The following is an 18,424-nucleotide window of genomic DNA, read 5'->3' as shown; positions in this document are numbered from 1 at the left end:
TTATTTTTATGTTTCTTTATTTTTTGTATTCTTGATCTTAGAATAGGTCTTATCCCAGTTAAAATAGTAAGTTAAAGCTGAGTTTTCAGATAGTGTCCTTCTTCCTTGATGGTGACCGTCTCTCCTCTCACATCTGACTATATAGTCTGTCGAGCAGAAATATATGCATGATTGTACATTTTTTTTCTTTTTTAGTTCAGATGTGCTAATATGATTGGAATTATAATAATGATAATGGTAAGAAAACTTCCAGTAAATGATTTGGCTTTTTTAACTTATTACCATCAGCATTATTATAGTTCCAATCATATTACCACTTTAGAATGAAAAGAAATGTATATTTTGAAATGCAGAAATGTTTTCTCCCAGTTTAATAAAGCAACTCATTTCCCTTGAAAACTGTCCATTTGCAATCTGGCTTTTCTGAATGTTAATATAATATAATGTTCTCATATCCTCAGAATTACAACAGTGAAACCACATAATTTAAACTTTCAGATATTACCATCTGGTGGTCATGTCTTCTTACAGAGTTGATTTTTGGCAACTTCTTCTTTTTTTTAAATGGATTTAGTCCAGCCTTCTGTAACTTGGAGCTCTTCAGATAGTTGGACTATATCATCCCACTGTCCCTGGCCAACATGAAATTAGGCTGTAATGGCTGGGGATTGTGGGATTTTTTATTTTTATTTTTGCCAAATAGATGCAGGGGTCCCTAGGCTGGCAAAGGCTGGTTTAGGATCTTCTAGAAGCAAGATGAACAGGGATGGGGGCTTGATTTATCCCTTCCTTGGTGAATGTTTTGATGTCTGGATTGAAAGAAAGTCATTCTCTCCTTTGGATAGAAGTGATTTGTCAGGTGCCAAGCTGCAAGCTAATGATTTTTTCCCTTCTTGTTGAACTTAGGTGATGTCTTCTTGTTGCCAACCAGGGATAAGCGTAACCCATTATTGTATGCAGTTTTCACCACTTCTAGGTAAAAAGAAAATAGTTTTTTTTATATCAGCAGTGGGCAGAGTTCAGGCTTCTTCTATCTACTTTGCATTTTCACAATGACCCTCAATCCATCAACCAAAGACAATTAATGTAATGTAATGTAATAACGTAACATAACGTAACATAACGTAACATAACATAACATAACATAACATAATGTTACAATACAATGCAATGCAGTGCAGTGCAATGCAATGCAATGCAATGCAATGCAATGCAATGCAATGCAATGCAATGCAATGCAATACAATACAATACAATACAATACAATACAATACAATACAATATCACATTTTTATAATCTTCCATTGCTTTTAAAAATTTCTTCTCCCACCCCCACTCCCTGACAATATTGTTAAACAGGAAAATATGCTTCCCAGAGCCTTTTGAGCGGAAGTCAAACAGGCTCTACAATCCACATTATCAGATGGCAATGGGATATGCATTCCTTCCCAGTTTCATTTCTTTACTCTTCCTGTAATGTTTCTTTTTCTTCTGATTACAGCACAGTCTTCCAAGGTTCTGCTGTCTGCGTGTATCACATGAATGACATCCGCAGAGCTTTCCTTGGTCCTTTTGCTCACAAGGAAGGGCCTAACTATCAGTGGGTTTCCTATCAAGGCCGTGTCCCTTATCCCCGCCCAGGAACGGTATGTACATTAGATTTGAGATCTTAAAATATCAAAAAAAAAAGTGTTTCTGCCCATGAAAACTCTAGAGATTGGGATGATTATTGACTGATATCTGACGGGATCTGTATTTATGGAGTTTTGTTCTAGGAGATATTTGGGGTTTGGCAAACAATGAAGAAAGAGATCAGAAGGGAGGGGCAGTAACTGAGTGCATGGAATGGAAAATTATTATGGGATTTGATTGAAATGGAAGAAAAGCAAAAGATAGAATGAAAGCCAAGTTGGGGAAATGGAGGGCTATGGTAGGAAGTATTTATGAGTAGACCATTTTTCAATGTATGGGATGTTGCCTCACTTTACATTCCTTCTCTCTGAACTTCTAGTGTCCCAGCAAAACCTTTGGCACCTTTAGTTCCACCAAGGATTACCCTGATGATGTGATCCAATTTGCTCGTAACCACCCATTAATGTATAATCCAGTACTGCCCCATGGCCAAAGGCCTGTCTTCCTGCAAACCAATGTGGACCACAGCTTCACTCGGATTGCAGTAGACCGAGTGGCAGCTGCCGATGGACATTATGATGTCCTCTTCATTGGCACAGGTATGTCTGCTTCCCTCCTCTTCTGATGAGTAGGCATAAATGTTCAGGCCAAGTTTCTTTTGCTCCCCAAAACTGCATGCTAGAGGCTGTCCCTTGTTCAAAGGTAAAATGTTTGAGTCCTTCTTCAGATTTGACTTATAGCTTCAAGGAAGCCTATTTATTGTAGCAGAACCAAATATAGAGCAGAGATGCATAGGCAAACACAAGTTGTCTCTAAATTGTAATTTTAATACGTTAGAAGAAAGAAGTGCTTAAATTCATGCAGAGAATACCTATTAGTTGTTTTAATGAATTGAATGTTGTTTAAATAAAATCATATATTGTGATTTTTGTTTCTCCTAACCACATCTGCTTCACTTTCTTGGGTCTTCTCTTTTTGAAACACAGCTCCTACCACCCTGTTCAAAGGCCATTTTAAGCCTGATTTTACTCTTTCTTCAGCCACCACCTGCAGTCCCTTTGCTTTTGCCACTGTAATTTTCTTTCAATGCTATATATTTGCATATGTATAATAATGTGAACATATACGACCAAAGCAGCCATAAACAACCAAGACTGTAGCACAACCATGATCCCAGGAAACATACATTTACTTGTCATTCATACATAGGTAATCATCCCATTATTCTGGTATAAATGAAGCACAAAATGACGTTTGGCCTCCATGGTGTATTAAGGATTGGAACCAAATCCTTATTAATTCAGAATTGTATAAATTCAAGTCCTATCCATGTAACGGCAAGAAGCTAGAAAAGGTTCTTGGGGATGAAAACTATAGCATAGGAAAAAAAACATACCACATCCACATTTCAGTCTTGATCAAACTGGACCCCTTAATAGTTGCAATAGCATTTTTATTTGCAAATGCTCCAGGAAATATGTTCCTGACTTCCTGCATTATAATCATTCATGCCCCGGGCTGATGGTCCAACTTCTCATTGGTTCTTTTATGCTGTGAATTTAGCAAATCAATAGATATTGAAATCAAGGCCCTTGGAAATAGTAGCCAAGTATATTAAAGTTGCTTTCCCAATCAGATGCACTCCATTGATGCTGAACAACAGTCAACATATTTGCGTTTTTTATGTAAATTGATTTGCATGGCTTGAAACTTCCATGTTTTCTCTTTGGCTATGGAGGAAAAACAGGATTGTAGTTTAGCCAATTTACCTGCCTATAATCTCTTTTTTTGTGTGCAAAATGGTTTATGCTTTCCCTTTGCCTGGCAGACATTGGCACAATCTTGAAGGTCGTCTCGGTGCCGAAGGACTCATGGCAAAATATGGAAGAATTGCTGCTGGAGGAACTTCAGGTGTTCAATGTGAGTTTGAACAACTGAAGTCAGACAGTTCGACCTGGGGCAAGACTAGTTACTTTTTAAAACAATATTGAATTATACTTTATTCACATAATGCAATTACCATAGATGCTTCTCCCATGGTTGATGGAATTAACTCAGCTGCTTATATTCTCTGAGAAGCTAGACTAAACATTAGCTAGTTTGTAGTTCAGAGGGTGGTATCAGAAGGATACTTAATTGGACCAATGAAAAATATTAATATGTTGAGAGAACATCAAAAATGTTGATTCAATCATTTAATCTCCTAGAGTTTAAATTTAACCTCAACCTCAATTATTAAACCTACGCTGGCTGTACCATAGGAATACCATTTACCCTTACTAGGATTCTCCTGATGCAAGGCCTCATTGGTTACTAAGCATTTCCTAGAGCACGGGAGTCAGGACTCTGCATTCCCCAGGATGACTTTGATTAAATTAATGGGAATGTGCAGTGCATTGGGTTTGAAGGTTGTTTTAGAATGTGTCTGCTTACCTATCTCTGCCTGTAGCAATAGCAATAACACTTAGACTTATTTACCATTTTACAGTGCTTTAAGCCCTCTCTAAGTAGTCAGCAGATTTCCCCCATCTGGGTCCTCATTTTACTGACCTGGGAAGGATGGAAGGTTGAGTCAACCTTGAGCCTGGTGAGATTTGATCTGCTAAATTGCAGGCCACCGGCAGGCAGCAGAAGTAGCTTGCAGTACTGCACTCTAACCATTGTGCCACTGCGGCTGTACCTCTGCCTCTGCCTCTGCCTCTATCTCCATCTCCATCTCTCCCTATCTAATTGCTAGGAGTCTAAAACATTTGATGGTACATAATCAGAGTGCCGGGGAATACTCATATTAGCATCTGTGTGCAATTCCTTAAACCAAAAGGTTATTTTCCCAGGACCAGGCTGTAACAGTAGAGGACAGCCAAACCATCCTGGCAAAAGTCATGATGAATGTTATCTTCAAATCCTTGTGACTGCAGAATATTTTTCCTCTGCAATTCAAAACATTGCACAACCCTACCAGTTGATGTGATCATGTGTTGCCCCCAGAACCGCAAGTATCGAGATTGGGATGACTGGGTTAAGTCAGGCACTATCCTAGCCATCGTAGGTGTTTCTACTTTTCCAGCTTCAGGATGAGATAGTGCAAGGCTTCACCAAAGAAACTAAAGCTGTGTCACCCTTTCAACGTAGACCAGACAAAGACACCAAAGTCAACATATAAAACAATACTACTTTCAGTATAAGGTTGCGGTAACATACTCTTGCAAGTCTGGATGTGCTTACCCCCTCCATTTAACTTCCTGAAAACTAGGGAGAGTCCTGTCTAGACAAATTTCTCAATTTTCAATCTGCCCTGGACTCAAATTTCTTTTATCTGACTGTTGTTTTGCTTGCTTGCAACTACAACCCTAATGTTCCTCAAGATTATTCCTTTTACCCCTTACTAGCAGTTATCTGGAGAACGTCTTGAAAAGTAGTGGCTTTTTTATCAGCAGTTCAATACCCACATAATTATTTCCATTTCTCCTTGACAGGACTCCTCTCCTATTACTAGCATGCAGATCTCATCCAAGAGGGTATGTAGCACAACAGAAAAAAATCTTTGGGAAGTGATCTTATGAAAACCAGGGGGCAAACTTCTCTTTGAGTGCATTGATTCATAAATAATTGTATGAATTATATGAATAGGGATGATTATATGTATGTATTTCTTCTGTCCAAGAGATTTTTTTTTTTTGACGATGATGATGAATATGATGATGATTTCACAACTTTTTCAGAACATCATATTGCATTCACATGTCTTTTCCTTGAGATGTCCATGAACAAAATAAGTAAAATGTTCATGTTTGGAAAGTAGTTGTTTGCTTAATTTCCTGTTTGTTTGGCTGCCTACCCATCTACACAAGTTATAGATCCCTGCTAGATCCCTTGTTTGTGATTTAGAAGGTTCTGATCGTATCCATTCTCCATTTTCCTCTCACTTATTACAGGGCATTCATTAGAGCGGTGCCTGACAACCTAGGTTAGGCTTCATAAACAGCTTCTCAAAACAGTAACCCGTTAGAAGCAGGAGGTTATTTTCCATCCAGATATTAGTGGGCCCTAAGGACACTCTGTGGTTTTGTTTTCCAACAGCAACAGCTGTACCTGGCATCCAGGACTTCCATTTCGCAACTGCCTTTGCACCGCTGTGGGATGTATGGCAAAGCTTGTGCAGAATGTTGCCTAGCGAGGGACCCGTATTGTGCCTGGGATGGCACCACCTGCACTCGATACCTGCAGAATACCAAACGGTATGGCCAAGGATCAGCCTATAGATTAGGCTCTGTAACCTTGGGGGTCAATCCTACTGGTGTGGGTCCTGGATGTAATCAGTGAAGGGTGATTGATTATGGAGACTTGAGGCTTCAGGTTCAACCCCAGAAGAATGCTTGGCAAATCTTTTCATGCTTTTTCCCAACAGGCGATTCCGACGCCAGGATGTGAGGAATGGAGATCCCAGTATCTTGTGCTCTAGATGTGAGTAAATCTGCTCATCCAATTGAATAGTCTGGGCCAAAACAAGCTTAGGGCTTTTGTGCTAAGTGTCTTGTGGGAAACCAGTTGTCTTTACATGGTATGAGAGCCAAGATATCGCATTAAAGCAAAATATATATGGGCTCTTTAATTCAGCATAGCATGTTACATATCCATGCACAAATATTTTAATTTCAATGCATGAATCAAAAGAGTGCCAAAATTCTTGATGTACTTACATTATAGCTGTGAGCAAGGAGGATCTTTAATTTCACTGTTTCCTTTTCCCAGCTATTTCTGCATTCATTTCCCCCCCCCCAAGAAACGCATATGTAAATTATGTACTATTCTTCCAATGAATATATTTTGGCCAGTGATTAATCCTAGGTCAACATATCTTATCTGCACTTTCTTTAATACAGGTAGTCCTCAACCTATGACCACAACTGAGCCCAATATTTCTGTTGTTAAGCAAGACATTTGTTTAGTGAGTTTTGCCCCATTTTATGACCTTTCTCAGTTGTTAAGTGAATCATCACAATTGATAAGTTGGTAACATGGTTGTTAAGTCTGGCTTCCCCATTGATTTTGCTTGTTAAAAGGTTGCAAAAGGTGATGACATGACCCTGGGACACAGCAATGGTCATAAGTATGAATCAGTTGCCAAACATCTGAATTTTGATCACATGATCATGGGGATGCTGCAACAGTCATAAGTGTGAAAAACGGTCATAAGTCACTTTTTTCAGTGCCATTGTAACTTCGAAGGTCATTAAATGAATTGTTGTAAGTTTAGGACTACCTGTACAACATATGAATATTTGTTTATTTTTAAATGGTGCAAACTGCATCAATATTCATAAAATTGTTCCTACTTATGGTAGATGTCAACATCTAGACAACATTCGTTCAATGCATGAATCAAAAGAGTGCTAAAGTTCTTGACATATTTATATTATACAAGAAGCTTGATTTTGACAAGTTAAGGAAGGTGAAATATGGTCAGTGGTTGGTTGGATGGAAATTCCAGAGTTGTTGGCTAGACTCGGAAATTGAAACAACCATCCTGAAAGATAGTAGCAACAAAACATTGGCATATCAAAAGCTATACAAATGTCTCAAAGTTGTTGCCAGAAATTGAATTCTCTTCGAAGGCGACTTTATCTTTTTTAACAATATAGAGCTTTGAGAAGTCAAGATCAGGATGGGGATGATAAGGAGACTATCCATTCATTTGGGCCTGATTCTCAATGGTTCTATGGAACAGCTGTCTCCACATTTTTTGATTTTGTACAGCTTCTTCATTTGTTTTAATATCTGGATGGTGTCAGCTTAGATCACGGGTGTCAAACTCAATCGTGTCACGTGACATCATGTGACGTATCACTACATTTTTTGCCTTTGCAGAACTGGGGTGGACGTGGCCTGTGCTTGATGCATTCAGCCCGCAGGCTGCCATTTTGACACCCCTGGCTTAGATGATCTTGCATTAAAATGAACATGGTTTAAATTTATCTTTCATATGTGACAGGGGTCTGTCATTAGATTATCTGGGCTCCATAATAGTAAGCTCTAAAAGTCAAAACAAATTGAAACTGGACAAATAGTTGAAGCTGTAATGAAAACAGCAAATAATTTCATCTTCACAGCCATCACCCCAAATACAAATTAATAAATGTCTCAATAGTTGCCTGCACAATGAGCCCTTTATCACTTTTAATCTATTTGAATCAAGCTTATTGTACATAATTCCCAAGAAAACTACACTGAGGCCTGGGCCTCTACAGTGCCAGAGAGTATCAGTGGCCCATTCTCTTTCCCCATTCCATAGGACAAGGGTCTGAACAGGATTGCTGGACTCTGACTTATAGAAATCCCTTTAAAGAATATATTTAGTTCTATAACTCTAAGTGGCAGGATCATTTTAATGGACTCCCCATCCCTGCAGGAGGGCAATGATTTTATTAGATTAGTTCTAATCTTGATCATGGGGCCCAGTGGTAAGCACATGGCAGCCATGAAAGCTATGAAATTCTAATCTAGAATTATAAACAATCTTACTGAATGAGTGTTGAAATTTCTATCAATGCCTTAGCCATCAAGAGTGTTTGGCAGCAGAGTAGAAAGTAAACAACAGTATACCAAGTCTATTTTATTGAATTAACTCCAAGTTAAGGTCCTTGTACTTTGCTACAGTAGTGCAAACAGGTATTTTGGTGAGTGAGATAATATTCCTATGAAGCACAGCAAATCTCCATCTGTCTCTCTCTCATCCAAAATCTGAAGCTATTCTATCAGATTCTATCAGATTTTGATAGAAAGAGGAGGGACCAAAGGGTGTATTGCCACACAACCATCTATGTCCTTTTGTCCATAAATAGCTTCTCTCCCCAATCCCTCACAATTTGTAACTAATGAAGTGGGACAGTTCTTGGTTTTATTCTTTTCTGTCTTGTCTCTCTACCCACACACAATCCAACATTCACATGAAAAAAAATGAGAGGGGAATAAATAAACAATCCAAAGAGAATTGTAGACAATGATGCAGTACATCTACCAATCCTAAAGGTGTGAAATCAAGGATAAAATCCCAAATTGTACTTAAACCATTTTCCAAATTCTTGCCTAAATCCAGTATCTTCCCTCTTCTTAGAAAACCCGACACAAAAAGAAAAATATGGCAGATGGTTGATAGGATGTCTTATCAGAATCCATCCTTTCTAGTCATTTAAATGTTTATATCCATCAATCCTTCTAGGCAGAAATAACTTATTTCATTCATAATTCACATGGACCCACATATCCTGCCCTCACAGGTGCTTCAAGGAACCATTCTCTTTTCTCATTAGTTTCAATTATTCTTTTATGCTTCTTTCCTGATGGTTGGCTTTGCTATTAGACTGGGCCCAGTGCTGGGATTCAAAAATTTTTACTACCGGTTCTGTGGGCGTGGATTGGTGGGCGTGGCAGGGGAAGGATACTGTAAAAGCTCCATTCCCCTCCCCAATCCAGGGGAAGGATACTGCAAAATCCCCATTTCCTCCCGATCAGCTGGGACTTGGGAGGCAGAGAATAGATGGGGGCGGGGTCAGTCAGAGGTAGTATTTACCAGTTCTCCAAACTACTCAAAATTTCCGCTACCGGTTCTCCAGAATTGGTCAGAACCTGCTGAAACCCACCTCTGACTTGGCCTATGTGTCTATGTGCTCCTCCTCATTTAACTGATAGACAATTTGATTTTTATTCCTCATGTTATTCCATTCTGATTTTGTACAGATCCTCAGAAAACCAGTGTACCGGAAAAGAAACTCTATGGAGTGGAAGGCAGCAGCACTTTTCTAGAGTGTCTGCCTAAATCACTGCAGGCCAAGATTGTGTGGACATATCAAAAGACTAGGAGTGACCCCCAGAAGGAGGTAAAACCTAATTGCTGTGTGCATGCATTTTTCTACTAATGAGAAAAAGTATACTGATAGCATCAACCAGCTATAATTGAAGCAATATAGAGGATGTCCTTGTTAGCTATTTTTGGATAATTGGTTTATTCTATAAAACACTACAGTTAGTCCTTGATTTACAGCCACAATTGAGCCCAAAATTTCTGTTGTTAAGTGGGACATTTCTTAGGTGAATTTTGCCACACTTTGTGACCTTTTTTGCCTCTGTTGTTAAGTGAATCACTGCAGTTGACAAGTTAGTAACCTGACTTGTCAAGTGAATTTGGCTTCCCCATTGACTTTGCTTGTCAGAAGGTCCCAAAGGGTGATCACATGACCTTGGGACACAGCAATGGTTATATGTATGAACCAGTTGCCAAGCATCTGAATTTTGATCACATGATCAAGGGGATGCTGTAAAGGTCATAACTGTAAAAAACGGTCATAAATCACTTTTTTCAGTGCCATTGTAACTGAACCTCCATTAAATGAACTGTTGTGAGTCAAGGACTACCTGTATAAGTTATAGCGTGTTTTATTTATTCAGCCATTCATTCATGTATCCCAACTTGTATGACACTCCATTCATAACAACTAGCTTACAACAAGGCCATACAGAGAGAAACAGGAGGGAAACCATTAAAAATTTATTTATTTATTTAATAAAATTTATATGCCGCCCTATCTCCGAGGTCTCAGGGCACCTCACAACAATAAAACAACCAGTTAAAAATATAAAATACATAAATGTATGTATATAATTTATATTAAAACCCCCAAAATCTAAAAACCCTTTCAGTCCAGGTTGGGCGATGTGAACAACCATGTTTTTAATTCGCGGCGGAAGGTGCGAAGGTCAGGAGCCAACCGGAGCCCCAGGGGGAGTTGATTCCAAAAGGTGGGCGCGCCCACAGAGAAAGCTCTACTCCTGGGGGCCGCCAGCTGACACTGTCTAGCTGACGGCACCCAGAGCAGGCCCTCCCTGTGAGAACGCACCGGGCGATGAGCAGCTGTTGCTGGCAGCAGATGGTCCGCCAAATATCCTGGGCCTAAGCCATGTAGGGCTTTATAGGTCATCACCAGCACCTCGAATCTCACCCGGAGGGCAACCGACAACCAATGCAAGTCACACAGGAGAGGTGTAACATGGGAGTATCGGGATTCTCCCATCACAAACCGCGCAGCCGCATTCTGTACCAGTTGAAGCCTCCGAGTGGTCCTCAAGGGCAGCCCCATGTAGAGACCATTACAGTAGTCAACGCGGGAGGTAACTAGCATGAGTAACTGCATAGGGCATCTCGGTCCAAATAGGGGCGCAACTGGCGGACCAGACGAATCTGGGCAATCCAATAAAAACAAGGATCTCAATTTGTTACACCACACTTTCAGGGTAGTATAGTTTATATTCAAAGCCTTCTTAGCCAGTCATGTTTTATAGAGGTCTTTTTAAAGAAAATAACAAGGAGGGAGTGGTCTGGATATCCAAGCTGTTCCATAAAAAGAGGACTATCGCCATGAATGCTCAGCTATTGGATATCTGCATTCCTTCCATGGGGGGAGAGGGGATCCTCAGCAAGCCTTCTCCACCTGATCTTACTAGATTCATAGAATTAACCCAAAGCAGACCAACTGAGAGATATCCAGGGCCTCGGCTATTTAGGGTTTTAAAGGGGACAGCGAAGAACTTTGAATTGCATCTGAATGCTAGTGATGATCCCACTTTTACTTGAATAAATGTGAAACAAGGCTAACAAATTCAGATTAAGTTGTTGATATGGCTTCAGGTTTCTAAATACACATACTGTTTTTGCTATTAAAAAAAATACCAAGCCAGAACAAATCTAAAATTAAACAATACAATAATAAAGTCCCCTGAAATCATCATTTAAGGCATTAAAAATGGAACAACAAAAATCAAGAGGCCTATCATCATCATCTTTTCTAGAAGTAAAATGAGTGGAGGGACTTGAATTATTTATTTATTTATTTATTTATTTATTTATTTATTTATTTATTTATTTATTTGTTTGTTTGTTTGTTTGATTTATATGCCGCCCTTCTCCGGAGACTCAGGACAGCTTACAGTGCGTTAAGCAATAGCCTTCATACTTTTGTATATACCTGCTTAGTAGGGTTTTTGCCCCCCCCAAGTGGTGTTCTTTTTTATACAAAGTCAGCTTATTGCCCCCACAATCCGGGTCCTCATTTTACCTACCTCGGAAGGATGGAAGGCTGAGTCAACCTTGAGCCTGGTGAGATTTGAACTCGCAGTAATTGCAGGCAGCTGGCAGCTAAGTGCTATTTTAACAGCACTTTAGTCCACTGCACCACCAAGGCTCTTAGAAGGAATCCATTCCACGATTTTGGAGCAACGTTAGAGAAGATGCTTTCCTGTCTGCCTCTGACAGGCACTCCAATCACACCAATGTCCTTAAAGGATCTTTCGTACAGACTTCAGTAATAAGACAATTTCACAGTGAGACTTAAAATTCCTCTGATTTTTTGGATCGTTCATTCCAGTTTCATTTGTCTGTGTTTTGTTCACCTCCAGGTATTGCTGGATGATCGGGTCATCAGAATGGACCGGGGAATCCTGTTGCGCAGTGTGCAGCGTAAAGATGCTGGTTTCTATTATTGCCATGCAACGGAGCACGGCTTTACCCAGGGTCTGCTGCACCTCCATCTTGAAGTGATCTATGCACAGCAGGCTGACTCTCTCTCCCTCTCTTGGGAAGAAGAATCCACGCAACCTTTCCACCGCAAACTTTGGTACCAAGATTTCTTACAATTGGTGGATCACCCCAATCTCAGCACCGTGGACCAGGTGTGTGAGCAACTGTGGAGCCGCAAGAGCCACCAGCCCAAGAAAAAGCCCCCTCCGTTGCCCCCTTTATTTAACATCAAATCTAAAAGTCAGAAATGGAAACATCTGGAGGAAAAGCGGAAAGCCCGCAGCCGAAGAACACATGAAGTGCCCCGTGCAGAAAGGGCTCCTCGGAGCACAGACATCTGGTGACTTTGCATAAGACGCACTTATACAAATCTCTGTGCTGGGAAGGGCCAGGGAAGCAGGGTGGGAGTATGGGAATGGGGATGGTAGGACAGAAAGAGCAGGATCTTTTATGGCTTCTGTGGTTGGGTGGAAAGAACACCCTTGCACGCCAGCCCCATACTCCCGATAGCTGCTTCTTCTGTAGTTTGTAGGGGGACTGGTAATGTTGGTGTGATTTTTCACTAGCCTGAGACCCTTCCTAGTAGCACAGCTGCTACTCTTCAAACTCTTGACAGAGAGCAACAGAACCTGGGGAAATGGGGGAAGCTCTGCGCTCCTGACTTGTCCATAATACACAACCAAAGACGAGGGTAGCAGCCTCCAAGGACCAAATACACCGGAGGCCACATCCTGAACATCCTTGACCAGTGAGAAGAAAAACAGGCACTGGGAAATACTCTTTTCTGCAAAGATCCAGTGGCTACCAAACGGTTACGCAGGGATCTCTAGTGCTATTTGTTTCTGGAGCTTCCACTGACATTCTGTCATCTCCAGACAAGGAGAGGACTTGGATGCCTCTCACAATGTATTCTGTCTAAACCCTGGAGGGGGATGTTGGCTCTCTTTCCTCTCCCTTCCTTATCCAAGCATAACTGTGTTTAAAGTAGCCACGGTGTGCTCTGTCTCCAGAAAAAGCAACTTGCAACCACTGATTGTATTTATTAACAGACTGTTGACTGATGAATGTAATCCACTACTAGGTGGCCATCAAGATTTAGCCTCCGATGGAACAAACAGGGCTGTTCTTGCCCAGAGGACTTAGAGTTCATTTCTGACTGAGATTTTCTGGGCATACACTTGTATGAGAAGGAGTTTCAAGTTGTTGTGATGCAAAAGCCGAAGAACCAAGCAGCAGAAATTTCCCCTCCCCCACCTGCGTCAAGGCCCCAGAGGATTTTTCACTAGCCTGAGACCCTTTCTGGAGAAAGAGCAGTCCAAAGGAGATCCTTGCTGTGAGCCATTGTTATGGGGGACTCTCTCTTGTTCTGGAAAGCATGCAGATATTGGACCTTGATTAGCAATCGACCATGATCATTTTGGTATGTGAAGAAAACCAGCTGCCCTTTTGTGAATTGTACAGTATGTCTCCCACTCTTCCTGCTAGACAGATTATTTTCCACCAGCATTTGATTCCTATGTCAATCTGGTTGGGGATAGGAGCTGCTAGCCACCAAAGCTCAAGTGTAATTCGGGGGGCGGGGGGAGGGTCTGATGCCACCAAGAGCTCACTTGGCTCATTTCCAAGCCTGTTTTGGAGCAATTTGTATGGCACTCAGACAATTCATGCCATTCTTAGCCTATCAGCAAACATGGAATAATCTGCCTTTCAAAAAAAAAAAAAAAAAAGCCCTGATCATTATTTTGTTTGTTATTCTGCAGAAAAGCAAACTTTAAGGTGCAGGTACTGATGTGAAAGAAATAGCAAAATGGATTGGGCTGAGATCTGAGGACCAAGTCTGGAATACTCCAACTGCACTGGAATTGGATGGACAATAAATTTTGCAGTGGGGGGAAGGAAGGAGAGAGAAAAAGAGAGGGAGGTATAAGCAGTTTCTCTGGTGTGCAGTTTCAAAGCAGTTTCAAAGGTTGTGACTATCCCTATCTAATCTAAATGAGACTGGAATGAATAATCCCAAAGAAGGTGTGGGGAGTGAGCGAGAGTGACATGATGTTTGACTGGGCGGCAGTTTGGAGATACAACATAACTAGTAACTAGGCATTAAAATGGCCTTGTAGACTTGTAATAATGTAATGCAAATTCTAAATCCAGTTTCTCGGTTTTATATTCTTGGGTAAAGCTGCCCCTGAATAAGTGAGAAAAATTTGAGATGATCAGGCCATCTGAAGCTTTGATGAGTCCAGAGACAGAAGAAGGGCTTTTTATAATTATTTATTTCGCCTTTTATTCCTTTGGAGAGACGTCTGCTGCTGTGTCTCAAAGCATTTCCACTCACCTATGAAGTCTGAAAAAATATTGTACATAAAATGTTTGGAAGTTGGAACAAATCTCAGATATTCTACAAATTGCTGTGCTTTGGGGTTTTTTTTTCTTTCTTAACAGTTTCTTTTTTCTTTTTAATGAAGTTGTTTTGCAATGAAGTAAAGCATTATAATAATGCTTTAAATGATGAGACACAAACTGCAAATAGGACTTAAATGTATTTTGAAAATAGAAATGATTCCATGAATTGTTAGTCGCGTTAAATAATAATACTTTGGAGCTGCAGTTCTTTACAGCTAATGTCAAACACAAATCAGAAATATCATTTTCTTACCATAGTGATTTGGGAAAATATCTTCCTTAGTCCTTATGGTTCCTGGATCATCTTTAAAAAAAAATACTAGTCTCAGATTCTGAAGAACTTTAAGCCTAGAAGAGTTACATTAATGACTAAAGTGGTTGTGAAGATGGATGAAGAGACAGAAGAAAAGAAAAATGTTTCAACACTGTTGCAGTCCTTGTGGCCTTACAAGGAAAAAAACTTGAGTTTCTGGAATAGTGTTCCAGAAAAAAAATTAACCACTATCCATTTTATAATGCCGTGTGAGTGCTGATTTTATTCTACCAGTTCTCATTCAATTTTATAAAAAATAGTTGTTATTTCATCTTCTTAAAGAGAAAATTGAAGTGTCCAAAACTTGTTCTTGAATGTCCTGTATATATATATACACACACACATAAAATCATGATCTCTTCAAGGTTCTGCAACTCTGGGGACTTTTTATACTTCAACTAAATTGTAAGAAAAGATGTCCCAGGAGGCTTTTCCCATAGCAATGCCCTTGCCCTTGCTGTCCTTGAGATATTATTGGGAAATTTTCTCCTTCCCCAGGACTGTAATTTCAGAGGGATTTTGAAATGCCTTTGGACCCACCCAGCTCTAAATACTGAGGTCAGATCCTGGCACCTGGCAGAATGTGGTGGCTTCACCAGGCAACTGGACCAGAAAGGAGGCGCCATCCAAGACAGAGATGCATGTGATAAGATCTTTCCGGTACTGACAGAGTCTGTCCCAGGTAGAGAAGTTCAGTGACCCATCCGGTCAACTTTTATAAATGAAATGGAAGGAAGGAAGGAGCCTTGGTGGCGCAGCAGACTAAAGGCTGTTAAGTAGCACCAGCTGCCTGCAATTACTGCAAGTTCAAATCTCACCAGGCTCAAGGTTGACTCAACCTTCCATCCTTCCGAGGTAGGTAAAATGAGGACCCGGATTGTGGGGGCAATAAGCTGGCTTTGTATAAAAAAGAACACCACTTGGGGGGGGCAAAAACCCTACTAAGCAGGTATATACAAAAGTATGAAGGCTATTGCTTAACGCACTGTAAGCTGCCCTGAGTCTCCGGAGAAGAGCGGCATATAAATCGAATCAATCAATCAATCAATCAATCAATAATAAATACATACATACATACATACATACATACATAACCAGTTTTGCCCGGAAAATTACCTTAGGAGGAAGAGTTGTCTTGACCTACATATTGTTTTGGAATGTTAAACTCTTCTGTGTAGCCTCAATGCGACCTCACCCACAGGGTTCAACTTCAGCCTCACATTTATTGCATGATATGTTTTGTCCAAGCCACATCTCAAAAATAGGCAAAGACATTGCTGGAGCCAGGTATACAGAATTAAGACTTTCCCACAATTTAATTCGTTTTATGAGAATTATTTCATATATATTTCATTCTTGTTCCTACCACTAGGAATTGAAATGGAGCGTCTGACGAAAGAAATTATATCTAATGTCTCCGGGTATCATATCTGAGATCGGCCTCTTGTGTTTTGTACGTAGTCTACACATACGAGGCCAATCGGTGCCTTACATGGGGGCTACACTAGAGACCCTGTGAGGCGCTCCGCCCAACTCGCCCGGTCAGTTCTCTGTTCTCTTAGGTATTTGCTAAGGAGCGGAGCGTTTCCAAGGCACTGAAAATCGCCCCCAACCCATTGGCTTCGCGGGTTTCCTCATTCTAGCCCGGGGTGAGACTCGAGACTTTCATTTCCTCCACGCCTTAGCTGCGGAACGGATCTCAGGATTTTATTTAATCCAAAAGTAATCCGGGGGCATCTAATTTATAAAATGCAAGACACACCCAATGATGGGAAGGGAAGGGCGCACGGCTGCCGTCCTTGTTGTCGCACACCATGCCACAAATGGGAACCAGTGGATCCAGCAGATTCTAAGCTGGCAAAGCTCGCCTGGCGACGATCCAACTGCAGAGGTCAGGCTGAGCAACCTGGGTCCTTTCCTTGAATCGGGGGTGGACGTGGGGGGGGGCGGGGCGGCGCTGCAATCCGCTAGGAATTGGCGCGCCTTTTCTAAGTTTCTGTTTCAAACACAGGGAGTGACCCTAATCGCGATAGGGTTGTTGGTTGGTTCCTGAGAATCCCAGCGACATTAACTAGTTTGCTTGGCACTCCTCGTCAAGATGTTTTTCTTTTGAGACCGTTGGCCCTTTCTCTGTCTTGGGTGGGGACGATGGGAGCGGTAGTCCTAGCACCTGAATGCGGGAAGCGTTTGGGAAACCAGACAGCCGCTCTTCCATGCCCGCTGCTTGAACTTTCTTTGAACTGGACATTCTGGAGTGTTACACCAATCCTCGCTTGGAGAACTCCAGGCCTTTCTTCCCCTCGTTGGTCACCGCTTTCGTTTCCTGCACTTTAGTTTCGCGCGTGGAAAAACGAAACCTCTACGCCTTCAAATTGTCTCCAACCTCGGACTTTTAAGGTAGTCCATGAAAATACTTTTAGGACTCACCCACCCACCCCCCAAAAAAGTTGGTATATACGTAGAGTTAGAGAACTTGGATTAGCAAGAACAGTAAGTAAAAAGTTATTTTGCACCTTTTGTTATGTTAAAAGGATTCCAGTATTTTTGATAATAGTTACCATGAAGAGTGGAGGTTTTCCCAACATAGACAAATTTTTTTTTTGTTTTATTCAGATACAAAATACTCTCTTGCTGCTTTCCATACATTAATTTCACAATGTTGAAATTATTATAGAATAGAATAGAATTTTTTATTGGCCAAGTGTGCTTGGACACACAAGGAATTTGTCTTGGTGCATATGCTCTTAGTGTACATAAAAGAAAAGATACGTTCATCAAGAATCATAAGGTACAACACTTAATGCTCTACATGGGGCTACCCTTGAAAAGTGTTCGGAGACTACAGTTGGTCCAGAACGCAGCCGCGCAAGCTGTCATGGGTGCACCTAGATACACCCACATTACACCAATTCTCCGCGAGCTGCACTGGCTCCCTATTGGTCTCCGGTCACAATTCAAGGTGTTGGTTATTACCTTTAAAGCCCTACATGGCTCAGGGCCAGGTTATCTTCGAGACTGCCTTCTGCCACATAACTCCCAGTGACCGGTAAGATCCCACAGAGTTGGTCTCCTCTGGGTCCTGTCAGCTAAACAATGCCGGCTGGTGGGCCCGCGGGGGAGGGCCTTCTCTGTGGCTGCCCCAGCTCTCTGGAACCAGTTACCTCCTGAGGTCCGGACCATTCCCACCCTATTGGCCTTCCGAAAAGCGGTGAAGACCTGGCTTTTCCAGCAGGCCTGGGGCCGTTGATCTCGCTCTTGTGATCTGACGAGATCCAGCCATGAATGGCATGAATGAGTTTTTAATGTTTTTAATTTTTAAATGTTTTTTTATAATGATTTTTTAAAATGTATTGTGAGCCGCCTTGAGTCTTCGGAGAGGGGCGGCATATAAATTGAATTAATTAAATTAAATTAAATTAAATTAAATTAAATTATATTCATAGGGTACAAATAAGCAATCAGGATAGCAATCAAGCTATCAATATAAATCGTAAGGATACCAGCAA

General features: G+C 41.0%; 1 protein-coding gene across 2 annotated transcripts in view; it reads left to right on the top strand.

The window, feature by feature from the left end:
* The window catches only part of SEMA3B (semaphorin 3B), a 48,358-nt gene extending 33,532 nt beyond the window's left edge, over nucleotides 1-14,826 (top strand). For both annotated transcript variants that reach the window (XM_070937089.1, XM_070937088.1), the window contains exons 10-18: nucleotides 907-976; nucleotides 1,502-1,646; nucleotides 2,012-2,231; nucleotides 3,461-3,552; nucleotides 5,109-5,150; nucleotides 5,713-5,870; nucleotides 6,041-6,096; nucleotides 9,370-9,509; nucleotides 12,082-14,826. In XM_070937089.1, the coding sequence (XP_070793190.1) occupies nucleotides 907-976; nucleotides 1,502-1,646; nucleotides 2,012-2,231; nucleotides 3,461-3,552; nucleotides 5,109-5,150; nucleotides 5,713-5,870; nucleotides 6,041-6,096; nucleotides 9,370-9,509; nucleotides 12,082-12,546 (1,388 nt within the window). In that variant the 3' untranslated portion in view covers nucleotides 12,547-14,826. The remainder of the gene's footprint in view (nucleotides 1-906; nucleotides 977-1,501; nucleotides 1,647-2,011; nucleotides 2,232-3,460; nucleotides 3,553-5,108; nucleotides 5,151-5,712; nucleotides 5,871-6,040; nucleotides 6,097-9,369; nucleotides 9,510-12,081) is intronic.
* The last annotated feature ends 3,598 nt before the right edge of the window (nucleotides 14,827-18,424 follow it).

This window comes from Pituophis catenifer, unplaced genomic scaffold (assembly GCF_029215685.1).
Source record: "Pituophis catenifer annectens isolate HBS135680 unplaced genomic scaffold, rPitCat1.0.hap2 SCAF_2, whole genome shotgun sequence".
NCBI lineage: Eukaryota > Metazoa > Chordata > Lepidosauria > Squamata > Colubridae > Pituophis > Pituophis catenifer.
Note: the sequence above shows the minus strand (reverse complement) of the source record. Positions and strands in the feature narration are given on the sequence as shown.